Source organism: Salvelinus alpinus, chromosome 8 (assembly GCF_045679555.1).
Source record: "Salvelinus alpinus chromosome 8, SLU_Salpinus.1, whole genome shotgun sequence".
NCBI classification, from domain to species: Eukaryota; Metazoa; Chordata; class Actinopteri; order Salmoniformes; family Salmonidae; genus Salvelinus; species Salvelinus alpinus.
In genome coordinates, this window is record NC_092093.1 from 75,360,061 (window position 1) to 75,385,619 (window position 25,559).

At 44.0% G+C, this 25,559-nt stretch overlaps 1 protein-coding gene across 1 annotated transcript in view; it reads right to left on the reverse strand.

Moving 5' to 3' along the window:
* The window catches only part of adarb2 (adenosine deaminase RNA specific B2 (inactive)), a 198,150-nt gene that overhangs the window by 31,988 nt on the left and 140,603 nt on the right, over positions 1-25,559 (reverse strand). The window contains exon 4 of the mRNA XM_071415101.1: positions 2,051-2,165. Coding sequence (XP_071271202.1) covers positions 2,051-2,165 — 115 coding nt within the window. The remainder of the gene's footprint in view (positions 1-2,050; positions 2,166-25,559) is intronic.

Here is a 25,559-nt window from a genome sequence, read left to right on the forward strand (position 1 = left end):
CCTCACTTCTAAGCCTTTTAAAACAGGGTATTATTGAATGACAAATTCATAAAAAAGCAGGGGAGGCAACAAGAGATAAGAAAAAGTATAAAAAGAGAGAAATCTTCTGTGGAAATGGATACCCAGCACCAGACTTCAAAACATTACAAAGCAATAATTCACTACTTGCTTCTCACTCTCTGAACTGTTTTTATTTAATCTCCTATGATTTCACTCTATGGAAGAGAGACTCACATATCCTAACTGAATTTCAGGCTGTGTTAAAACATCTCCATACCAAACAAGTAGTCAATAAAAAAGACTTTGGCATTTGTCATGCGCTCCCTCTGCATGCTTTCCAAGGGGAACTCTGATGTCCTAAACTAATTTCCATCTCCAAGGACCAACACTATCTTAGATACAAATGAAATTATCCACACCTTCTAACCCAATGAGTTTTCTGTTTACTTTGCCTTCTACAGCCACATAACCAATAAGAGCCTCACTGTGCCAGTGACAAATCAAATCTCGCCCAGGTTGGAATTGTCTCCACAGGCCTTGAATGGGAGTACGTTGGGCAGGGGGGGGGGGGGAGGGGCTGTGGTTCAAAGTCGCGTCCCTCTATTAATATGTCGGTGGTGTGTGCACAGGGCTGAGACAGCCAATAGATGTTGAGAGAGAGAGAGAGAGAGAGAGAGAGAGAGAGAGAGAGAGAGAGAGAGGGAGAGAGAGAGAGAGAGAGAGAGAGAGAGAGAGAGAGAGAGAGAGAGAGAGAGAGAGAGAGAGAGAGAGAGAGAGAGAGAGAGAGAGAGAGAGAGAGAGAGAGAGAGAGAGAGAGAGAGAGAGAGAGAGAGAGAGAGAGAGAGAGAGAGAGAGAGAGAGAGAGAGGTGACCAGAAAACAGAACCCCTAGTGTTCTTGTCAAGTTTGTGTCTGCTGCCTGCTAGCTCGCTGTAGCTCTCGCGCTCTCTCTCTCTCACAATCACAAATACTTGGGCAGCTCCAGCAACAGCTGTGTACGCGTCTGGATCTTTGAAGATAACACTGCCTATTAATAAACAAAAAGTGCCAATTATTGAGCGGCAGGGAGAGTAGCGGAATAAGATTAGGTCAAGGCGAGCCGGGTCTCAGTGAAGTCTAAATTGATGAGCCGCCGCTCTCGACAGACAGACTGGTGGAGATGCTGATCCATCCTCACCAGCCACCACACAGCCATCACACTGAGCCCCACAGACTGCAGCCAGGCAAAGAGATAAAGCTCTCCACTTAAGCACACTACAGCTCTGTGTGGGAGATGTGAGCTAGGGCCCAATGTAAATACCAGGTGGAGATAAAGACAGGATGCGCCCCAAATGGCACCCTATTCCCCTTATAGTGCACTGCATTTCACCAGGACCATTAGCAGTATGAAGGGAATAGAGTGCCGTTTGGGGAGCGGTTGAAATGTCTATATGAGATATAAGATCAAAAGTCTGTTTAAAATACATATTATTGAAGCACTAAATGGACATTTTGTTTATTAATGTCTCTTAATTCACTTGGCTAATAGGCTAATAGGGTTATTAGTTGCTAAAAGACACAGATTGTGTGTGAGGGCCCAATATAAATACCAGGTGAGGAGAAAGACTGGGAATAATAGATGCACTCAAATCAAAGTGTGTTTACAATGGCCATTTTAATGGCGTTTGTTTGCTAACAGGGCTATTGTCCAATTTTTTAGACATTAATAACACGGTAATGCACTCCTGATGATTGACAATATTAAGAACGTTATTGAGGGAGATAAACCCTTCTGTGGTTCTCTAAAACCAGCGGAGCTACTGTCAAACCGACGTGTAGGTTCTGCCGCGTGGTGTATAGCTGGATGAATGACACGGGTACAATGTCTGTCTTCATGTCCCCCAGGGACCACGGTCAATACATCATTCATATCAGAAGTATATGACGCTCTGCAAGTGCTCTGCAAGTGCATGAGGATGCAGTGGTCTCTCTCTCTTTTTCTCACTATATATATATATATTGGCCTGGTTAAAAATGTAATGTGATATAAAAGTCAATGAAATTTACCATACCTCTGGTCATTACGATGCCTGCCAGGGCTCTGAGTCGTGCATGCATGGGGGTGCAGCTGTCTGCCAGTTCGTGGTATTTCTCCCTCACCAAGCGGAATATTGAATCGGCAAAGTCCTGCAAGACACAATCAGTTTCTTTATTTCGATATACATGGTTTAAAACATATTGTTTTCATATGGGTTAGATAGCCCTTGAAGAAGAAAAAAGAAATGTTATTGTTAAGAAGTGTTATTTATACAGATTAGCCTAGCAACGGACATAGATAACCAGAGAAGAGTGGAGGTGCTAAGAGGGTCACAGGCGATGTTGAAGACAGACATGATTACATGAGTTAAGTCAATTTCACATTTAAATGTACACTAGAAAAGGTAGCAACACACAAATTGATTCAGGCAAAAGTTTACATTTAATCATATACCTCCCCTCCCTCTGACTATCCAACATAAATGCATAGCCACACAAAACTAAATGTGTGAACAAGAAGAAAAACATTTGTTGTCTAAAGCACTCTCACTAGTGTGGTTAGGGTTAGGGTTCATTCATAACAATCGGCCTGGTGAGAAACACAGTAGCCCAGTCAAGCCTAGCCACCCCTGGTCCCTCCAAAAACCTTATGTAGACCAAAGTAGCCAGCCCTCCTTCAGACAGCCTGCCGTAGCCAACTAAATAAAATAAGTTGGCAACCTGTGCACAGTGATTTCACACCATCTCAAGCCCCGTGCCTGTTATTGAAGTTATTCTGTGTAATAATCATCAGTTTAGTCTCTCAGTCTCTCACCCTGGCCAAGTAGAGATTACAATGTGGTGGGAGAGACAGAGAGCAGGAGAGAGAGAGAGAGAGAGAGAGAGAGAGAGAGAGAGAGAGAGAGAGAGAGAGAGAGAGAGAGAGAGAGAGAGAGAGAGAGAGAGAGAGAGAGAGAGAGAGAGAGAGAGAGAGAGAGAGAGAGAGAGAGAGAGAGAGAGAGAGAGAGAGAGAGAGAGAGAGAGAGAGAGAGAGAGAGAGAGAGAGAGAGAGAGAGAGAGTGGCAGCCAGCCTCTGTCCCTTAGCAGTTAGCCGCCGAAAGATTGAGCAGATAGCCGATAGCTCAGAGGACATAAACAGACACGGAGGCGACCGCTTAAAGAACAGAGAGAGAGAGAGAAAAAAGGAAAAGAAAAAACGATTAGGGAGCATATTTCTCTTTATAGCCTCGTCGCTGGGCCCTGGCCGTGAAGCACTCCTCTCACACATGGAAGAAGTAATGGTGACAAGGGCGTTCACAGCTTGTGGCGTTCTCAGGGGAAGCTGTAAGGCTTGGTGGTGCTACACTGTCACCAACGCACCGCCACCAACAGCCTGGGTAGTAAGGACCAGCATGCCCCTGGGGAGAGCTGGGATCTCCCATGATGCCTCTGGGCATACTTAGGATCTAGAATGGTGAGAAACATACCGCTCTGATCTATCACTATAAGATGACTACAATTACACTGTATGTGAGTCATTTGGTTGGTTTGTAATGGTGAAAAGTAAAGTGCTTCTGCCCGTTCAAGACACCAGGCAACTGGGAGGTGTCAAAGTGTGAGATACTGTCATCTTCAGGGAGATAACTGTGGTGGCATGATGCTATGCTATGCTGCTCTTCACCTCTGTACAGCATTATGACTTGTTGTCACACTGAGAACTTCAACCAAACATAGATTTCTGTTCTGGCAATGTGATAGGCCAACACGTTAAAAACAGTTGTCAAGCTCCTAGTCATAGATTAGAATGATAATGTGTATCTGAGTGGCTTCAGAGGTTAAAATCCCTGAAAACAAGCACAATCGCTGTCCTTCTTTTCTCGTAGTGAGATCTAACCAACTGTAAGAATACTGTTGTTGGTTGTGGCAGAATTCCTCTTCTCCTCTCCTCTCCCCCGCCTCTCCTCCACAGACCCGTGGACGTCTGATCTGATCTTGAGGTGAGACATTATGTGCCATGACTTTCTCTCACGTACAGCAACGTTGGGGAAATGACGTGCTCTCTCCCCCGCCGTCTCTCTCATGGTAGCTTGGTGCCACTGCCACCCACCACTGCCACCCTTATGGGGGTAATGTTGCAGAATAACAAGGCCAAGAAGCTTGCTAGACAGTAATGTGCACCCAGATGAGGGGAGGAGGAGGAGAGGAAAGGAGGGCCACCTCCCAACTGACTGCTCTCCCCCTGGATGCACAACAAGGTTAATAACTCTATCAGCTAGACCCTAGCTACTTCTCACCGTTTAAAATGTCACACATATTTGGTGGAGAAAGCCAGCAAACACCATCTAATAGTTGTACAAGCTTGTTCATATAGGGAAATGGCAACAAGACATAGAGCATGTTGCGAAGTTTCAATAGAGGCCATTCAATGCAACATTACACTAGCCTCAGGTGCTGAAAAATAAAGTTTGAATGACAACTAGGTGACATTTTCCACATCATTTGGTATTCAGGACATTGGAGGCAAAGGGAAATGTTGTTCTGTTTGATTCAGAGGGACTCTGGCAGTTGATGGAGTCCATTTGAGATATCGGAGGAGGGGACAAAATGTTTATGACAATCACAGAGCAGCACTGTAGTGCCTAAACACACCGCAGTACCGTCGGGCCAAGGCAGACAGGGAAAGCTGTCAGGGAGATTGGCTGTGACAGTTGTAAAGACTCGGAGGCTACGCTGAGAGAGAGAGAGAGAGAGAGAGAGAGAGAGAGAGAGAGAGAGAGAGAGAGAGAGAGAGAGAGAGAGAGAGAGAGAGAGAGAGAGAGAGAGAGAGAGAGAGAGAGAGAGAGAGAGAGAGAGAGAGAGAGAGAGAGAGAGAGAGAGAGAGAGAGAGAGAGAGAGAGAGAGAGAGAGAGAGAGAGAGAGAGAGAGAGAGAGAGGAAAAAACGTGGTGCATTATAAACACACAGAGATGAGGAGGGAACTGACTGTTCATGGAAATATCGACTGAGAATCGTGGATATAAGTTACAGACTGAGAGGTGAAACGTAGGTTAAGGGGTGTCCCTATTGGTATATGACTATATCTGATCAACCTTCATGCGCGAAAGTGTCACTGCAAATGAATAGTGACACTAAACAGTAATGTGTACAAAATAAACTTGAAACAAACAAGATTCCATAAAATATGAAGCAGCTGTTACATTTTTTTTTTTTTACATATTAGCAGAAATGTAGAATGTTAAACATGAACCAGAAGGATGCAAAACATAACTAGCATACAAAATGTCCTGCTAAAAGCTCTACTGACTAACCCCGCTAACAGTGGAACATTTATCTCCAAGGTAATGTAGAATGTCATTGCCAATTCTCCTGCCGTCTCCGTCTCCCTCATAAGTCAATATTGTGCCAGGAACACAAATGTCAACGGGGACATACACTGAGCCTTGACCCAGAAGTCTACCCACAAGTCTTTATCTGCGTCCTAAATGGCACCCTATTCCCTATATAGTGTCCTACTTTTGACCAGGCTTCATAGGGCTCTGGTCAAAGGTAGTGCATGATATAGGGAATGGGTTGTCATTTGGGGGGGGGGACACTTTTCCCTCTCTGGGGACCCGTGGGGCTGATGGGGAGAACTAAAACACACTGCATAATCTACCATGGAGGGAAATATTGTAGGTTAATACTAAGCAGGATGTGGCAATACTGCTAGCTGATAACCATGCTCCAGGTGTCAACTGAGGATAAGACCTTCATCACCTTCCCACAGTGAGGTTTTCCTCTATTTCATGTACTGTAAGTGGCTTTGGGAGTTAATTCTGTTACCATGGCTACGTTATATTACATTATATTTGACAACATTACAGTAGTTCCATCAATTTCAAAGTAAAAGTCTAATACGTTGAAATTGATTTAATGTGTTTAATCCTAAAACCCGATCCACACCAAATTGAATGGGCCACCTCTAAAATAACCTACCTCTGTAGTATTTTAAGTAAAATTCATAAGCAGGGAATTCCCTATCCTAATCATGTAAAAGGTCTCTGGGAAACTGCAGAGATGGTAGACGCTAATACTATTGCAATTAACGCCGGTCATTGTGTGTGGGGGGCACTAGCATGCGTTACCAGCAGCACATCCATGACGGCCGAGAGCATTGCAATCTCCAGTTCAAGAAAATCCAATCATATGTCTGCACGAGTGGAGGCCATTTTTTTCACCCCATGCTGTCGCTATGGCTTATCAGGTGCCACCAGAGCAGCGATGGCTGCATAAAAATGGGGCCATGTCTTATATTTCTTTATAGAGGTATTTAACAATTCATTCTCCAAGTTTTAATAGTGTCTTCCTGCTGCCTCTATATCATCCCTCCCTCGCCCCTGCCGCCGAGTGCGAGGCTTTTGAAAGGCGATATCCATTCAACGTGTGAAACCTTGCCTCGGGGGCTTTTTATATTCTCAAAGTGCCAGGCACCCACCGCGAGACAGATTCTCCTCTTGTTTGTACTCTATAACCTGTACCATTAGTCAGTCTCTCTCTCTCTCTCTCTCTCTCTCTCTCTCTCTCTCTCTCTCTCTCTCTCTCTCTCTCTCTCTCTCTCTCTCTCTCTCTCTCTCTCTCAAAGCTCCATCACAGACACCCAACACACTAACATTTCTCTCCTTTCATCTCTCGTCCTGTTGGTTTGCTTTTGTTTTGCCACAACAGACAACGTCGTGTGACAAGAGGACTGGCTGGAAGATGAACTGTGTACAGATTTGCGAGCCGTGCACTGCTGCCGTGTTGCCTCAAACCATGTCCAACCTTTCCTAGTATCATGTCCAGATGGCCATGCAGCCTGCGGAACAGATTTCTGCCCCACCATGCTTTTAGCATCATCAGCAGGGTGCTGTCAGTCAGATCGGCCAGGCTGAGCCACAATCATTAGGAAAAAAGCTTTTTCCTATCAACCACATGCTTGATGTAGAGCAGGAAGAAAAGAGTGATGAAAGGCGGGTAAAAAAGGATGGAGGGAGGAGAGTAAAGGCATTTTGTCTGCTTCTGGTTCTGTGCCTCCTGTCCTTGTTTCCATGGATGGGGGAAGAGCTAGGCTGCGACACCGCCGAGAGGTTGCCGCCGACAATGCACCTGGCGAACCCGCATGGTGACTTCACATTGTTTTCTGTAAATGGCCGATCTAGAAAGATAAACTCGTAACCACATTGGGGTTAGAGCCAGAGCCAGAGCCAGGGCAGAGCCAGATCAAGCTGACCCATTAGGATGTGACCTACATGGGTATATAACAGACACAACCACCCATTCAAATCAACCAGCTCCATAAGGATGAATGAATGATGTCAGATGTAATAAAGATGAAAGTTTAAGTGCAGCGCTGCATCGGGTACATACTCTCTCAGAGCAACAGAGAGATATACTGCGAGCAGACAGGCAAGGCAGGTGAAGAGTGTGTGTGTGTGTGTGTGTGTGTGTGTGTGTGTGTGTGTGTGTGTGTGTGTGTGTGTGTGTGTGTGTGTGTGTGTGTGTGTGTGTGTGTGTGTGTGTGTGTGTGTGTGTGTGTGTGTGTGTGTGTGACGTCAGGTTCAGGTGATCATGTCAGAAGATGTCTCGCTGGCATTGCCTGCCTTCTGTAAAAAGACAAAGACAGGGGGTGGCATTTCGTTATGTTACTGTCGACGTGTTTGGCGAGATGTGCTGATAGCACAGTGTCCTGACTGACAGGACAGCCCTGGGAGGGACTTCGCATCAGAGATAATTATGACCGTTAATGTCACCTGACACTCAGATCACAACCAGTAATAGGAAGACAGTCCTAGGCTTTGTTCGAAACTGCACCCTATTCCATAGTGCACTACTTGTGAGAAGTAGTGCACTAAATAGGGAATAGAGTGCCTTTCGGGACACAACCCCCCGTTATAGCCTAGGTACAGAGCAAATCTTTGTAGAACAAACAAATACTAGCAAATACATGATATACTGCAATAGTCTTTTAGGGACGGGTAATAACTTTTCCAAAATATTTGAATTCATTCATTAGATGGAGGAAGACGTTAGTTTCACGGCTGTTTAATGGTGGTGTTGAACACAACACAACATTGTGTGGGCTCAACAAAGAAAGCTAATCCACATGGCATGACCCAGTGCCTGTATTGACCTTCTGATAAACAGATGCTGGATGCGGGTCAGGTTCTGACTAAACCTCATATCTACCCCGAACTGGGTCCATCTGAACATACAGATCCCAACAAATCCATAAACTACGACAACAAAGCTGCTATCAGGATCAACTTCATCTGGGACAGTGTGTGCATCCTAAATGGCATCCAATTCCCAATACTCTATGGGCTCTGATTAAAAAAGTAGTCCACTAAATAGTGAATAGGGTAAGGTGCCTGTTGGGACAAAGCCACTGTTTGATGTAACCTGGCGACGACAAGAACAATCCTGACCTGGTTTTAACAGAGTTTTACCTTAGGGCCTATCTTAAATCACACCCTATTCCCTATATAGTGCACTACTTTTGACCAGAGCCAAGTACTTTTAATGCACTATAGGGAATAGGGAGAGATTTGACATGCAGAGATGGTATGTTAACAGCCATAGTACAGATCACTCTAGATAAAAAGAGAGATATGGCTGAGACGAATTAATAATGTCAAAGACGGTGTAAAACACACATCAGTGGCTTTATGCATTATGCATCAAAGGCCAGGGAGAGTGGCTCCTTCAAAAGGATAACATGACCGACCCCCAAGAGAGAGGGAGGGAGGGGGAGAGATAAAGGGAGGAAGACAGAGACAGAGGGAGGGAGGAGGTGAAAGAAAGAAAGAGAGGGAGGGGGATAGAGAGAAAGAGCGACAGAGGGAACAATATAGAGAAAGAGGGGTTGGGGGAGAGAAAGGGTGAGCGATAGAAAGAGAGGAATGAGAGAGAAAGAGAGACAGAGTGAGAGGTAGAGAGAGGGAAGGGGGGGAAGATAGCTACATGAAGAGAGAGGAAATGAGAGGGCCAGTGATGGGCTTTTAACGAGCGTAACTCTCTCTAGTTGAGACTAAAAGGAGGGATGCCACTCCAGTGGCCGTGAGGGCCTTTCACACGTTGCTCATTAATCTGGCCATGATTCAGGAGGGCCACGTGGAGGAGGGGGAGGGAGGGAGGGAGGGAGGGAGGGAGGGAGAGAGAGAGAGAGAGAGAGAGAGAGAGAGAGAGAGAGAGAGAGAGAGAGAGAGAGAGAGAGAGAGAGAGAGAGAGAGAGAGAGAGAGAGAGAGAGAGAGAGAGAGAGAGAGAGAGAGAGAGAGAGAGAGAGAGAGAGAGAGAGAGAGAGAGAGAGAGAGAGAGAGAGAGAGAGAGAGAAGGATCTGAGGATGTTAATGACTAACATTAATGACCTGCCTCGCTATGCTGCATACAGGTAACTGCCACAATAAAGGTAACACCAACATAAAGTGTCTTAATAGGGTGTTGGGGCACCACGAGCCAGAACAGCTTCAATACACCTTGGCATAGATTCTACAAGTTTCTGGAACTCTATTGGAGAGATGCAACACCCTTCTTCCACGAGAAATTCCATCATTTGGTGTTTTGTTGATGGTGGTGGAAAACGCTGTCTCAGGCATCGCTCCAGAATCTCAAATAAGTGTTCAATTGGGTTGAGATCTGGTGACTGAGACACACACACACATACACACAAACACACACATTTTAAACCCCTATGCTCCTTTGAGACCCCTCTTTCAAAGTCACTGAGATATCTTCTTCTAGACATGGTAGCTAAAATATTGGGCAACTGGTCATTTTTACACATGACCCTAAGCATGATGGGATGTTAATTGCTTTATTAACTCAGGAACCACACCTGTGTGGAAGAACCTACTTTCAATATACTTTGTAATTGTATCCCTCATTTGCTCAAGTGTTTCCTTTATTTTGGCAGTTACCTGTATTACTCTGTGTGTGAAAAGAATTCACAAAGGGGAGGTGGGCTAAACACTAGAGGTGGGAGAGGAGACTAAACTGTTACAAAAAAAGTATAAAAATGCAACACAGTTTTAAGATACATTTAGCTAGAAAATATTATTGTGAATATACTTAATGAGATGATAATTTACAATACTTTACTCTACTTTAAGTTAACTGTGAAAATGATATAGACAAATTGTACCATCATGAGTAATTTAATTTTCATCAGAGAGGGATAGGGAAATATGGAAAAATAACACTGAATAATTGTACTTGTATGTTGCAGTCCTATATGCTCACTGCTTCACGATCTTTCCGCCCGGTAGGATCCAGCATCTCCTTTCATGTGTTGAAAGGCAGGGAACCATTGAAACGTGTCCTGTGAAGTGCTGCGATGCCATCCTCTGAAGGGACGATTTATTGACCGTCATCTCTGCCGTTCTTGAAGATATCAAGACAGCGCCTGTTTCTGGGGTTGACCCAGGCAATCAGCAGACTTCAAACCTCGTCCCCACGACGCCGTCTTTGAACAGATCCGTAACGTCTGTTGCCAAACACCGAGCCACACATGGCTACGAGATTAAGGAGGGAGAACGCAGGACGGAAACACTACTGATGTTTTTTGTTGTTTTTGGTGCACTGTAGCAAAACAGTTTCTGGCACATTAATGTGCATATGGGAAAGCAATGTTTTCAAGCACATGTTTTCAGTGGGTTGTTGAGCCAGAAAAAGTATGGTTAGAAAACAGAAGCCATTTTAGCACAGCATCAAAGGGAGATTGTGGCCCCTTTGCTTGTGACTGCCTGTGACTACTTGTGACTGCTCGTGACTGGCTGGGTGAGTGACTAGGCAGCATGGTCAATGTCATGACACTCTCTTCACGCCATTCCGCCCGGCGGGGCGGTGCTATACGCCACGGTGGGCGTAGATTTGAGGCTGCACACCACGTTGAGAACGAGACGAACACTTGCTCAAGCCCCGATCGTGGCATTGATTCAACACACCGCTAAGCCACAGAGTACTGGTTGGCTATACCTACAGCCAGTACAGTTATGGATGTTCTTCTGTTTCATCACGGACACAAAGATGACGTAAACAACTGGCATAGCCGAATTCACGTTATGTTTTCTCTTTCATGCAGCCACAGAATAGATAGAAGCTAAATACACGATTTTGTATTTAAATTTCACATTTTTTAGACCTGAGAGATATCATTCATGTAAAGTAATCTTGTGGAAGTATGGATCCAGGATAATATGGTAAAGTTTGCCTTGTGTACTGTGTAGGCCAGGGCTCTCCAACCCTGTTCCTGGAGAGCTACCCTCCTGTAGGTTTCCGCTTCAACCGCATTTGTAACTAACCTGATTCAGCATATCAACCAGCTAATTACTAGCATCAGGCGTGCTAGATTAGGGTTGGAGTGAAAACGTACAGGACGGTAGCTCTCCAGGAAGAGGGTTGGAGAGCACTGCTATAGGACCCCTAACAAATAAATAAGAACATCCAAAATTCACCAGATTAACTGTTTTTAATGAAGCCGGCAACGCTGATACCAAATCATTTTGGGGAAGAAAAAAAAGTTAGCACATTGGGAGAGAGAGAGATTGAGAGAGAGAGGAGAGAGACATAGAGAAATAGAGAGAGAGAGAGAGAGAGAGAGAGAGAGAGAGAGAGAGAGAGAGAGAGAGAGAGAGAGAGAGAGATGCAAAGCTTATGTAGCCTAGTCTACTGTAAAACTCACACCACATTATACACGTTCATAGATTGCTTCAGCTGGATAAAACATCTGTTTTTTGTAGTTGAAGAAGTCCACACAATATTATTGTGAAGTACACTAAATGACCAAAGGTATGTGGACACCTGCTCTTCTAACATCTTACATGGAGTTGGTCCCCCGCTTTGCTGCTATAACAGTCTCCACTCTTCTGGGAAGGCTTTCCACTAGATGTTGGAACACTTGCTTCCATTCAGCCACAAGAGCATTCGTGAGGTTGGGCACTGATGTTGGGTGATTAGGCCTGACTCGCAGTCGGCGTTCCAATTCATCCCAAAGGTGTTCGATGGGGTTGAGGTCAGAGCTCTGTGCAGGCCAGTCAAGTTCTTTCCCACCGATGTAGAAAAACCATCTCTGTTTGGATCTCACTTTGTGCACGGGGGCGTTGTCATGCTGAAACAAGAAGGGCCTTCCCCAAACTGTTGCCACAAATTTGGAAGCACAGAATCATCTAGAATGTCATTGTAGAGTTAAGATTTCCCTTCACTGGAACTAAGGGGCCGGAACCATGAAAAACAGCCCCAGACCATTATTCCTCCTACACCAAACTTTACAGTTGGCACTATGCATTGGGGCAGGTAGCGTTCTCCTGGCATCTGCTAAACCCAGATTCGTCTGTCGGACTGCCAGATGGTGAAGTATGATTCATCACTCCAGAGAACGTGAGCTTTATACCACTCTAGCCATTGCTTGGCATAACTCATGGTGATCTTAGGCTTGTGTGCGGCTGCTCGGTTATGGAAACCCATTTCATAAAGCTTCCAACGAACAGTTCTTGTGCTGATGTTGCTTCCAGAGGCAGTTTAGAACTCGGTAGAGTGTTGCGGCCAAGGACAGACGATTTTAACGCGCTGCGTGCTTCAGCACTCGGCAGTCGCATTCTGTGACCTTGTGTGGCCTACCACTTCTCGGCAGAGCCGTTGTTGCTCCTAGACGTTTCCACTTCACAATAACAGCACTCACAGTTGACCGGGGAAGCTCTAGCAGGGTATACATTTTACAAACTGACTTGTTGTAAAGGTGGCTTCCTATGACGGTGGCATGTGGAAAGTCTCTGAGCTCTTCAGTAAGGCTATTTTACTGCCAATGTTTGTCTATGGAGATTGCATGGCTGTGTACTCGATTTTATACACCTGTCAGCAACGTGTTTGGCTGAAATTGTCGAATCCACTCATTTTAAGGGTTGTCCACCTACTTTTGTATATATAGTGTACTTTTGCATGTTGAGATAAAAGAAAATGAGTGAAATTAGATCAAATCTAGTCATGAACAGTTTCATATATTTCATTCGGGGAAAAGTAGATTGGCTTGATAGCGGCATTGACTTTGTTGGTTGGCTAGCAAGCAAAACTTATCGTTACACATTGTTAACTTTTGGGAAAACTGGTCCAGCCCCTTGGTAGCTAGCTATGGTTACTTCAAATATAGCAAAACAATGTATTAATATGAAAGTGCAATTGTAAACTATAAAGTATAAAGTTTAGTGATGTCGGTGAAGAAGTTATGAATGAGGTCCCAGGCGAATGCTTCTTGGTTGAATGTGGACGGGCATCGGACAGTCCTTGCACTTTGAAACCCACTCCCGCCATGATGTATAGCACCGCCACCGGGCGAAATGCCGTGAAACGAGTGTGTCCCCCAATGTCATGTCTATGGGTGCGGCCCTTTATAAAGTCCCCTGGCTGGTCATATATCATGGAATATTGATATGGTTCCACTACACTGCAACACCTGACATTTGATTTATAGCTTAAGGTGTTATTTTTTCATTCCTAAGCAGTCAACAAGGTATCAAGGGAAAATGTCAATGGTGCAGTGTGTTGGATGGAGAGAATGACATGTCTGAGATTGGTAAAGAAAAGGGCTAGCTCAGGTAACTTGTCTTGTTCTAATGGGTTGTCCAATGTGCTTGTGTGTTTATTTGTGCGTGTGTTTGTGTGTGTGTGTGTCTGTCTGCCAGTGACAACATTAGGGTATATGCAGCCATCTAATACTATATGCACTTCGCACCACATTGAAATAAATGCACATTTCTGTATAAGAATGCCCTTTTCAGTGTGACAGAAATAAGTCTGGCTGTGGCCCCTGCTCTCTTAACATTATACAAAGTCCATCACATGCAGTGTGCAGAGTAAGCATTATGCTGGATATTATGAACACAACACACTGCTAATAGTGTTCTCTCTCTCTCTTTTTCCTTCTTTCTCTCTTTCTTTCTCTCTCTCACACAAGCATGCACACACACACACGCATACACACACATACACACTACTCTCAGAAGAGACTGTGTGTAGAGAGACAGAGCCTGTGTGTAGAGAGACAGAGAGACTGTGTGTAGAGACAGAGAGACTGTGTGTAGAGAGACAGAGAGACTGTGTGTAGAGAGACAGCAAGACTGTGTAGAGAGAGACAGAGAGACTGTGTAGAGAGAGACAGAGCCTGTGTGTAGAGACAGAGAGCCTGTGTGTAGAGAGACAGAGAGACTGTGCGTAGAGAGACAGAGAGACTGTGTAGAGAGACAGAGCCTGTGTGTAGAGACAGAGAGACTGTGAGTAGAGAGACTGTGATTAGAGAGAAAGAGCCTGTGTGTTCAGAGACTGTGCGTAGAGAGACAGCGAGACTGTGTGTAGAGAGACAGAGAGATTGTGTAGAGAGACAGAGAGAGAGATAAACAACACCAGGTGATGAGTGTTTCCAATCTCGCAGAAGAACTGTCTAATTATCAAGGGATCCGTCATACTATATTGAATCATCCTCTCCCTTCTCCCCTGTTGATGCATGTCAGACAGCTACTACCAGACTGCAGTACTGTATCAATCCATGACCCCATTCTATCCAAAACACGTGGTGGACATTATTATAAACAGCAGCAACAGCATAGTTTATTCATTAGCTGCTCATTTGAGGCTGATATTTGTCCACTTTTTGTTGTTGTGGTGAGTCGCAGGATGGATAGCAGACAGAGGAGAGAGAAGGAGAACCATCCCTCTTTCCTCATCTGTGTGTGTGTGTGTGTGTGTGTGTGTGTGTGTGTGCCTCTATTCACTAATTGATTCGTTTCACATCTTTACAAGACAACCGAGAGTGGCAACAACAACTGCCGTTCATTTTCAAACCTCTTCTTATAAAAGCTATATTTCTCTCTTTTCAAAGCACCTAAGTGTGTGATCCTTTAAAATGCAGGTAAGGGGTTGTGCGTGGTTGGGAGAGCAGTGTGTGTGTGTGTGGTGGGAACACGGGAAAGTTTAGGAGGAGAGGAGACTCACGGCACAGTGTCAATCTTCATTCTCCTTCACAGTAATTAAAACAAGTGGATAAAAATGGCTACTTCTGTTGCAAATGAACACTTCAGTTGATGATGCACAAACAATCATAGAACTAAAATCACTATTTCATTTCACTCTCTAAATCTCCATCTAGCTGTAATCATGATAGTTGTAAGTTAACCGATTAGGAAAGTTCACGTGATTCCACAAGAGGGGGCTAAACTGTTGATGGAGTCTCAACAGTCTCTCCCTTCCCTTGACGACATACAGAACCACATCATCATTACTCATTCATTCTAATGTGCCGGTGCTTACATACACTACTGGGTTTCTCCATTAGGGCAGCAGGTAGGTAGTTCATCGTAGATGCCGGCAGTGGACAGAAGTGAACACAGGAGTGGCTATAAGAATCACCTGGGTTAGAACAGAACAGGGAGGTGGAAATTGATTTTTTGTGTATGTCCGTTGAAATGAACTAGGTGTCAAGGCAGTAAGGTACTCCTAAGAGCTATGGCTGACTTTGTGATAACTTCAGGAGTTGCTTGTGAGGACAATACCTCAAAACCAGTTCCTTTAATGTATCTAACTTAACTCTTTCAAGACTTTGGTTAAAACTCTGTTTTCTTTACCGATGTAAGAGTAGAAAAGCTTTATTTTCACAGACAGAAAGAGCCGAGAGAGAAAAAATACTATTGATGTGTCATCGACTAAAGCAGACGATGAGTATTCAAGATCTGAAGCGAATGAAAATGCTCAGAGATGAGATCAAATCACATCATTGACTGGTCTGCCCAAATATCTACGTGCCAAAGCTCAGACAGAGGACATTTGCTGAAGTTATGACCAACTGCTCCTGAACTGATATGATCAAGCACAAAATGTCCCAAGACATAGGTTGAGTTCCAAATATCACCTTATTCCCTATATAGTGCACTACTTTTGACCAGAGCCCATTTAGGGAATAGGGTGGCATTTGGGACGCACACCATCATCAACTGAAACCTCACCGCAAGCAAAGGACTTAATGAATCTTTTAACCGGTACACCAGTAGTCATTGTCAGAATCAGAATCAGACATTAGGCTGTGAGTCATGGTTAGCCAACTGCCCTGACGATGTCATCCGTATGCACAGTTCAACACTTCCTGTGCCTCAGAAACTGGTGAAATCAAAAGGTCACAGGAGGAGACAAGCCTCAATGACAGTGACAGTACAATTCCTATTAACTGGTAGCTAGCTCGGGTCTGTTTCAGAAAGCTTGACATGATTGACTGGACTAGGAAATTGAACAGTAATGCATGCGATTCCATGCACAGAAAGGTGATAACAGCACTACATTTGTGCTAAATTGTATGTGAGTGAATTTTTGCTAAGATCATGTGCTGCATTCCTCTATTTCGGCAAAGACCAAAAAAGCAAATCCAGTATTTGAGAATGTAAATATGACTTAAGCACCATACAAGTAGTTTTTTCCCCTCATGCCAAACACACATACATAAAATTATTGCCCTGTGGAATATCATGAACAGGGCAGTACATCCATAATGAACATTGCGACTGCAACTATGAGGTTTACACAGGGTCTGTCTGGCTGAAATATGAGGACTGTGTCCGGGCAGGCAGGTCTTCCTGAATGCTAAACTCTGAGAGAGAGACACTATGACCTACAACCAATCAGGGCAGAGCACCAGTGTGACCTGCCACCAATCAGAACAGAGAAAAAGTGCGCCCTGCAACCAATCAGAGCAGAGCCAGTGTGCCCTGCAACCAATCTGACGCCTAATTAATCCTGAAGGTCTTTTGTTCCGCTGAGGTTTCTCTCTTTTTTCCCCCACTGCAACACTCCATCCATCCTCTTCTCCTGGTATGTCCTCTCTTGCCCGGCTCAGTCAGCCCCTCATCTTTCCCTGCCACCTCTCAATGCCTCCCCCTCCTCCTCACCCCCTCGTCCCACCTCTCCTCCCCCACTACCTTCAGGATAAACGTCCCAGGATATAAACGTAAGTGTCTGTTGGTTTGGACTTTGGTCTTGCCAGTGGAATAAAGTGAACTGTGAACAGATTATGTTTTCAGGATTGTTTTTCACTCTATTTCTGTATATTTGTGTATCCACAAATATTTACATTAGTTGTATCTGAGAATGGTAATGAACAGAATGTGAAGGTGAACATTTCCACGACACTGCTACCCATGGATCTCTACATTCACCTTAACACCAAATGGGGCACTGCTATACAACCAGACCTCCATCTGTTAATAGTTACCCGGTCCTCAGGTTATCCAAGGACACTGTGGTAATGGTCTAGCACAGAGGGAGTGCCCTGCCTCCTGGCACTAAGGTCATTCAAAGGGCACAACCAGATCCTCATATTTTGTCTCTGTCGTTCCTCTCCTCTCTTCCCTCTCTCGTGCCTGAGTGGGGGAGATAAACGGGTACGCCCAGGCACACAAGACCAATAGCCGTGATTTATCGGAAACCATTTGGTACCTGAGCGTCTATGAAATTGTAATGAACTTGATTATGCTTTAATGAAGTGTGAGGGTTCCTCAGGACTGATTACAGTACAGCCACCATGCGTGGCATAGCAGGGGCCAGGAGAGAGAGAGAAAAAAGGAGGGAGGACGAGAGAGAAAGAGAGAGAGAGAGAGAGGGGGAAGAGAGAGCGACAGTGATGGCGGTGGGAATAACAACTAGGTGCTAGCGGGAGCGTCACAGTCGAGGCTAAGAGAGGTTAGTTAGGGGCATTACGAGTTAGAAAAGGTGACTGGAGTCAACCTTACAGGAGGAACGCTGCTAATTTCATTTCAACCTGTGTAGGGATTTTTTCCTGCCCTGGTACAAACTGCATGCTGACGTGGCGGAGGAAGAGATTTAACAGTCTTATAGGTCATATTTTGCATAAGTATTAGACAGTTCATGACGGTTCTAACCTTTCCGTGTACAAAGTGCTTCCATTAAATGTAAAAACATTATTGTTCCATAATTTCAGGCACCAATCTCTCCCGTTTTTTTCCTTTCAATTCCCCAGGAGTTATAACACCAATGGGGACAGGATACGTATCAGGCTATTACAGCAACTAGAAAATCCACTGAAAACAGCTAGATATCCTTGTTATATCCAATTAGGAGGACTTTAAAAAATAGCTATCAGATGTGCAAATGCATGCCATTAGTTTACTGTTACTGACTCTCTAACCCTTTGATCCAAAGGTACTTATCAGGTATTAGAAGTCATTGAAGTCATTGTTATCTGTGAATAAAACAGGCTTCGACAGGTCTCTACACTCCTAGGAAAAAAAGGTTGCAAAAGGGTTCTTTGGCTGTGTCCATAAAATAACCCGTTTTGGTTCCAGGAATAACCCACTGAGATCCCTCAGTGGAAAGGGATATGGAATCTAAAAGGGTTCTACCTGGAACCAAAAGGGCTCTTCAAAGGGTTCTCCTACGGTGACAGCCGAAGAACCCTTTTAGGTTCTAGATAGAACTTTTTTCTAAGAGTGTATAAGCATGTGAGGCAGACAGGCAGCTCATCCACTCTATAAGTCTGTAACACTGTCTTATGCGTCCCATATTGCACCCTATTTCCTATATAGTGCACTACTTTTGACCAGAGCCCTGTAGACCCTGGATTAAAAGAGAGCACCATATAGGGAATAGGGTCTATTTGGAACGCAAACACTCTGCTGCAGGTGGCCTCAGGGTGTAAATCAATTTCTGTAATAATTCATTCGTTTTTCACACGTTCCTTTCCTCTCCTCTGTTGGATAATTTTTCTATTTCTTGAAATCGCTGCTTGCCTGGCCTAGCTTGGCCGCTGCCATCGTTAATTTGTTGTGGCAATATTAATTAATGATTTTCGCTTCATGGCTGTTTATATTCAGACAGATTAGAAGTCAAGAGATTAGAAAAAGAAAACAATCTGTAAAACGCTCGGTGGCTGACAGGGGTCACCTTGGTGTCTCAAATCATATTCAATTTGCCGGCATGGGGAAATTACCAGGCTAAATGATTCCATAGCTAGGCGTATCTTCTGTCTAGTAACGGCCTGCATTCAGAAGAGCTCAATGAGACCACGTTCAGCAGAGGGGAAAGCATACCATACAGCATACAGCATACAGCATGCTGTAAAGAAATGTTATGAAATGCATCTGTGAACTATTATTAGATCATTGGTATTTGGATTTAAATTGTTTCTTTAATCAAGAGCATGTACAGTCAGGCACCATTGATAAAGATAAGCATATAAACACGTATAAAATAAATCATATCAATGCTGAGCTATAATGTATGCCCCAAAAAATGTTGCTCCAATTTTATTCTGATGTACTAATACAATTGCTCAGAGGGAGACACTTTATTGAACAAGTAATGCAAAAAAAATCTCGAAAAGATAGGTGTCAGAATTATTGGCACCCATATTTTCCTTACTCCGGCACACTCCCCTTGCGAGGATTACAACACTGAGCCTTTTTCTGTCTCAAAAAGATAGATGTCAAAATTATTGGCAACCCTGTTTTCAATGCTTTGTGCACCCTCCCCTTGAGAGGATTATGGCACTAAGCCTTTTCCTAAAATGTTTTATGAGACTGAACAACACATTGGGAGGGATCTTAGACCATTCCTCCATCTTAGAATCTTTCTAGATCCTTGATATCCTTTATCTGTACTTAGGGACTGCCCTCTTTAATACAAACAACAGGTTTTCAATGGGGTTCTTCTTTCGACACCAAACCCACCACTGGCGTCCGCGGCCAAGGAGATCTATTTTCGTGTCATCTGACCATAGCACCGCTTCCAATCCAAGTTCCAGTACCGTTTAGCAAACTCCATGCAATTACAGTTGTTAGTTGCTCTCAATAATAATTTTAAAATGCTGGCAACCCTTCCGAAGAGCATATGCCTATTGGCATGGAGGTGACGTCTAATTGTAGATTTGGAGAATTCTCCAACTTTGGCCCTTGGATATTCCTTCGCCGAACCATCTTCTTCACTGTGCGTGGTAACAAGATACACTTGCGTCCAATACCAGGCAAGTTTACCACTGTTCCAGTGGTTTTAAACGTCTTAATATTTGCCTTAATAGTGGTATGATTAATGAAGGTCAACAACCATTTGTCTCTTTTTGTTTGTGAGCTCTTTGCATTTCCCTATGGTGATGGATGACAAAGAGATGCATGTTACCTCATTTTTATACCCCAGTGAAACAGGAAGCCGTGGAAGGCCACAATACATTTTCTCTCCCCAAAATATTACTTGTTAAACAAAATATATTCCTCTGAGCAATTGCATTAATATAAAATAATATAATTTCTCGAACATACAATATAAATCAAATCAAAGTGTATCGGTTGCGTACACAGATTTGCAGGTGTTATAGCAGATGCAGGGAAATGCTTATTTTACTGTGCAGTAGAATGTAGCTCAGTATTTAAATTATTTATTTTATACAGTCTTTTTTGCTCATCTTTATCAATCATTTTGGATCTGACTGTATCTGGAATATCTATTGTTGTGTGTTAAAAGTGTGTAATGACTGAGTACAGTCTGCTACTGAGATGAAGGATTAAACCTAAACATATTCATCATGCAAAGTGGGGTGACATCCTGCTTACAGAACAGTCAATAGTGGCAATGTTGTTGTTTTTGTAAGCAGGAAGTTGCCGTCATCATGGCATCATATTTGGTGTGTTTATATAATAAAGATTTTCTGAATCACTGAGTGTACTTTTAACCAACCTTCTACCAGGTTTAAAAATCACATTTGATTCTTATGCATCTCTGTACTTCCCCCTCCTCCTAGCCTTGTCCCCACCATTGTTATTCTGTCTTGCCGGTGCATTTCCTTATGTCTCTAATCCAAGGTTAAAGAGCCGGGGTGGCCGACAATGGCCCGACCAATGACCTGGAGTTGTCCTTCAGTCAGCCGAGACTGGCCCGGACTCACCCGCTACCCCCCTGCCCGCCACCCTGCCCGTCGCCGTCTTGAAGATCGGAACTCTTATGTTGACTTGGCAACGCGGCAGATCTTTGTCACCGCGGTCAGAACGGCAACTGCACCGTGAGGCGAGAAGATAGAGAGGGAGAGATTAAGTGGCCAATCAACCTGGGAACAAGGGGTAATCATTCCACTTAGTCATGTGACCGGAATCCTGATGCCAAATTACATTCACTTCTCTTCTCCTCTCTCTCCTCACAGTCACACTGCAGTGGATAAATTACACCCACCCAGACCTGCCTGGACTGGAGAGTGTTCAATGCTGTTCTCTCACTTTGTACAGTACAAAGTGAGAGAACAGCATTGACGGATAATTGTCTTTAAGTAACCTGTTAAAGAAATACAGTTTGAGTATCCGATACTGATTCTGTCAAATTAGAACATAGTTTTAATAAAAACGACAGCAGAATACAGAGTATATTTGAAACTCTTAAAATAGGGCTGCATTTTGTTTATATCACAAAGTAGCAATAACTTTGTAACTGACCCTAACACTGTCTTATTTCTGATGATGGAGAACAAAAACCTGCATGGTCGGATGTTCGGTGCCATCAGGGGTGTGCGTGTTTGTGTGTGCGCCTGCGTCATTATTTAGAGATGTGTGGAGCTATACCGGAGTGTGAGCAGCATACCACAATACCAGACATTGGATGAGTTTCAATATTTCATTTAGGAGCTGGACATTGGAGCTATTCTTCAAGTTATTGTTCAGGTTAGCCTGAGGCTATCATCCTGGCGTGGTTCTGGATTCCTCTCCTCCAAGACAATATCATGTCCTTGACAAACATCAGCTTCTCTCTCGCTTTCTATTGGCTCTACTCTCCCTCTTTCATTCTGCAAAGTTGACCTACTGTAGGTTTCTACCATTCTCTCTCTCACTCTCTCTCTGTCTCTCTCCATCTACGGAGAAACTCAAAGGAAGCAAGGTCTTTATAATAACCCATGCCTTTCCGCCTTACCTAGGATGGAGTTCCTTACCTAGGATGGCGTTCCTTACCTAGGATGGCGTTCCTTACCTAGGATGGCGTTCCTCGACTACGATGGAGTTCCTCGACTACGATGGAGTTCCAGTAAAAGTGGGTGCCTTAAGGTAAAGCCTGAGTCAGTCTCTGTAAAAGGAAAGCGGCCTTTACTGAGCTGGCCTAGGGACTAAGTCTGTCACTCTCCCAATACCAGGCCTTACATCTGGTGGCTATTGAACTCCTAACCTCTCACATGCACATAAGCACGCGCACGCATACCCAATAAGGAAAAAACTCATGATTTCACGTGAAATTTCCACGTTTTGCAAGTGACATTTTATGTCACATCATGTGTTTTTGGAACACTTCACATGATGATATTTCACATGTGGATTCAAACACACACAAACAGGGCTTTTGACAATGTTTTCTACGTATATATTTGACAAATTTATATGATTACATTGTGTATGTTTATTTATAAAGTAATTATTATTCATGTCCTCGCATGGGATTTGAACTCACAACCTCTTGGTTCACAGCATTCCTGCTACACCACCACGTCTGTGTCAATGACTGATTTCACATGTATTCCTACACTTTGGACTTACAGTACCAGTCAAAAGTTTGGACACACCTACTCATTCCATTCTCATTTCATTTTTACTATTTCCTACATTGTAAAATAATAGTGAAGACATCAAAACTATGAAATAACACATACAGTGGGGAGAACAAGTATTTGATACACTGCCGATTTTGCAGGTTTACCTACTTACAAAGCATGTAGAGGTCTGTAATTTTTATCATAGGTACACTTCAACTGTGAGAGACGGAATCTAAAACAAAAATCCTGAAAATCACATTGTATGATTTTTAACTAATTAATTTGCATTTTATTGCATGACATAAGTATTTGATCACCTACCAACCAGTAAGAATTCCGTCTCTCACAGACCTGTTAGTTTTTCTTTAAGAAGCCCTCCTGTTCTCCACTCATTACCTGTATTAACTGCACCTGTTTGAACTCGTTACCTGTATAAAAGACACCTGTCCACACACTCAATCAAACAGACTCCAACCTCTCCACAATGGCCAAGACCAGAGAGCTGTGTAAGGACATCAGGGATAAAATTGTAGACCTGCACAAGGCTGGGATGGGCTACAGGACAATAGGCAAGCAGCTTGGGGAGAAGGCAACAACTGTTGGCGCAATTATTAGAAAATGGAAGAAGTTGAAGATGACGGTCAATCACCCTCGGTCTGGGGCTCCATGCAAGATCTCACCTCGTGGGGCATCAATGATCATGAGGAAGGTGAGGGATCAGCCCAGAACTACACGGCAGGACCTGGTCAATGACCTGAAGAGAGCTGGGACCACAGTCTAAAAGAAAACCATTAGTAACACACTACGCCGTCATGGATTAAAATCCTGCAGCGCACGCAAGGTCCCCCTGCTCAAGCCAGCGCATGTCCAGGCCCGTCTGAAGTTTGCCAATGACCATCTGGATGATCCAGAGGAGGAATGGGAGAAGGTCATGTGGTCTGATGAGACAAAAATAGAGATTTTTGGTCTAAACTCCACTCGCCGTGTTTGGAAGAAGAAAAAGGATGAGTACAACCCCAAGAACACCATCCCAACCGTGAAGCATGGAGGTGGAAACATCATTCTTTGGGGATGCTTTTCTGCAAAGGGGACAGGACGACTGCACCGTATTGAGGGGAGGATGGATGGGGCCATGTATCGCGAGATCTTGGCCAACAACCTCCTTCCCTCAGTAAGAGCATTGAAGATGGGTCGTAGCTGGGTCTTCCAGCATGACAACGACCCGAAACACACAGCCAGGGCAACTAAGGAGTGGCTCCGTAAGAAGCATCTCAAGGTCCTGGAGTGGCCTAGCCAGTCTCCAGATCTGAACCCAATAGAAAATCTTTGGAGGGAGCTGAAAGTCCGTATTGCCCAGCGACAGCCCCGAAACCTGAAGGATCTGGAGAAGGTCTGTATGGAGGAGTGGGCCAAAATCCCTGCTGCAGTGTGTGCAAACCTGGTCAAGAACTACAGGAAACGTATGATCTCTGTAATTGCAAACAAAGGTTTCTGTACCAAATATTAAGTTCTGCTTTTCTGATGTATCAAATACTTATGTCATGCAATAAAATGCAAATTAATTACTTAAAAATCATACAATGTGATTTTCTGGATTTTTGTTTTAGATTCCGTCTTTCACAGTTGAAGTGTACCTATGATCAAAATTACAGACCTCTACATGCTTTGTAAGTAGGAAAACCTGCAAAATCGGCAGTGTATCAAATACTTGTTCTCCCCACTGTATATGTAATCATGTAAAAACCAAAAAAAAGAGTTAAACAAATCAAAATACACTACCGGTCAAAAGTTTTAGAACACCTACTCATTCAAGTTTTTTATTTATTTATTTTTTACTATTTTCTACATTGTATAATAATAGTGAAGACATCAAAACAATGAAATAACACATATGGAATCATGTAGTAACCAAAAAAGTGTTAAACAAATCAAAATATATTATATATTTGAGATTCTTCAAATAGCCACGCTTTGACTTGATGACAGCTTTGCACAGTCTTTGCATTCTCTCAACCAGCTTCACCTGGAATGTTTTTCCCACAGTCTTGAAGTGTCACGCCCTGATCTGTTTCACCTGTTCCTATGATTGTCTCCACCCTCTCCAGGTGTCGCTGATTTCCCCCAGTGTATTTATCCCTGTGTTTCCTGTCTCTCTGTGCCAGTTCGTCTTGTATGTTTAGTCAAGTCAGCCAGCGTGTTTTTCCAGTACTCCTTTTGCAATTCTCATTTTTCTAGTCCTCCCGGTTTTGACCCTTGCCTGTTTCTCGACTCTGTACCCGCCTGCCTGACCATTCTGCCTGCCTTGACCACGAGCCTGTCTGCCCCTCTGTACCTCCTGGACTCTGATCTGGTTTTGACCTTTTTGCCTGTCCACGACCATTCTTTTGCCTACCCCTTTGGATTATTAAACATTGTAAGACTCCAACACTCTGCCTCATGTGTCTGCATCTAGGTCTCGCATTGTGGCTTGATATGATATGAGTTCCCACATACGCTGAGCACTTGTTGGCTGATTTTCCTTTGGTTGAGGTCAGGGGATTGTGGAGGCCAGGTCATCTGATGCAGCACTCCATCACTCTCCTTCTTGGTCAAATAGCCCTTACACAGCCTGGAGGTGTGTTTTGGGTCATTGTCCTGTTGAAAATCAAATGATAGTCCAACTATGCCAAAACCAGATGAGATGGCGTATCACTGCAGAATGCTGTGGTAGCCATGCTGGTTAAGTGTGCCTTGAATTCTAAATAAATCACAGACAGTGTCACCAGCAAAGCACCCCCACACCATAACACCTCCTTCTCCATGGATCACGGTGTGAACCACACATGCGGAGATCATCCGTTCACCTACTCTGTGTCTCACAAAGACACAGCGGTTGGAACCAAAAATTTGGACACAAATTTGGACACAAGACCAAAGGACACATTTCCACCGGTCTAATGTCCGGTGGAAATTCTGCAGCAATACATTCTGCAGCAATACGCCATCCCATCTGGTTTGCACTTAAAGTG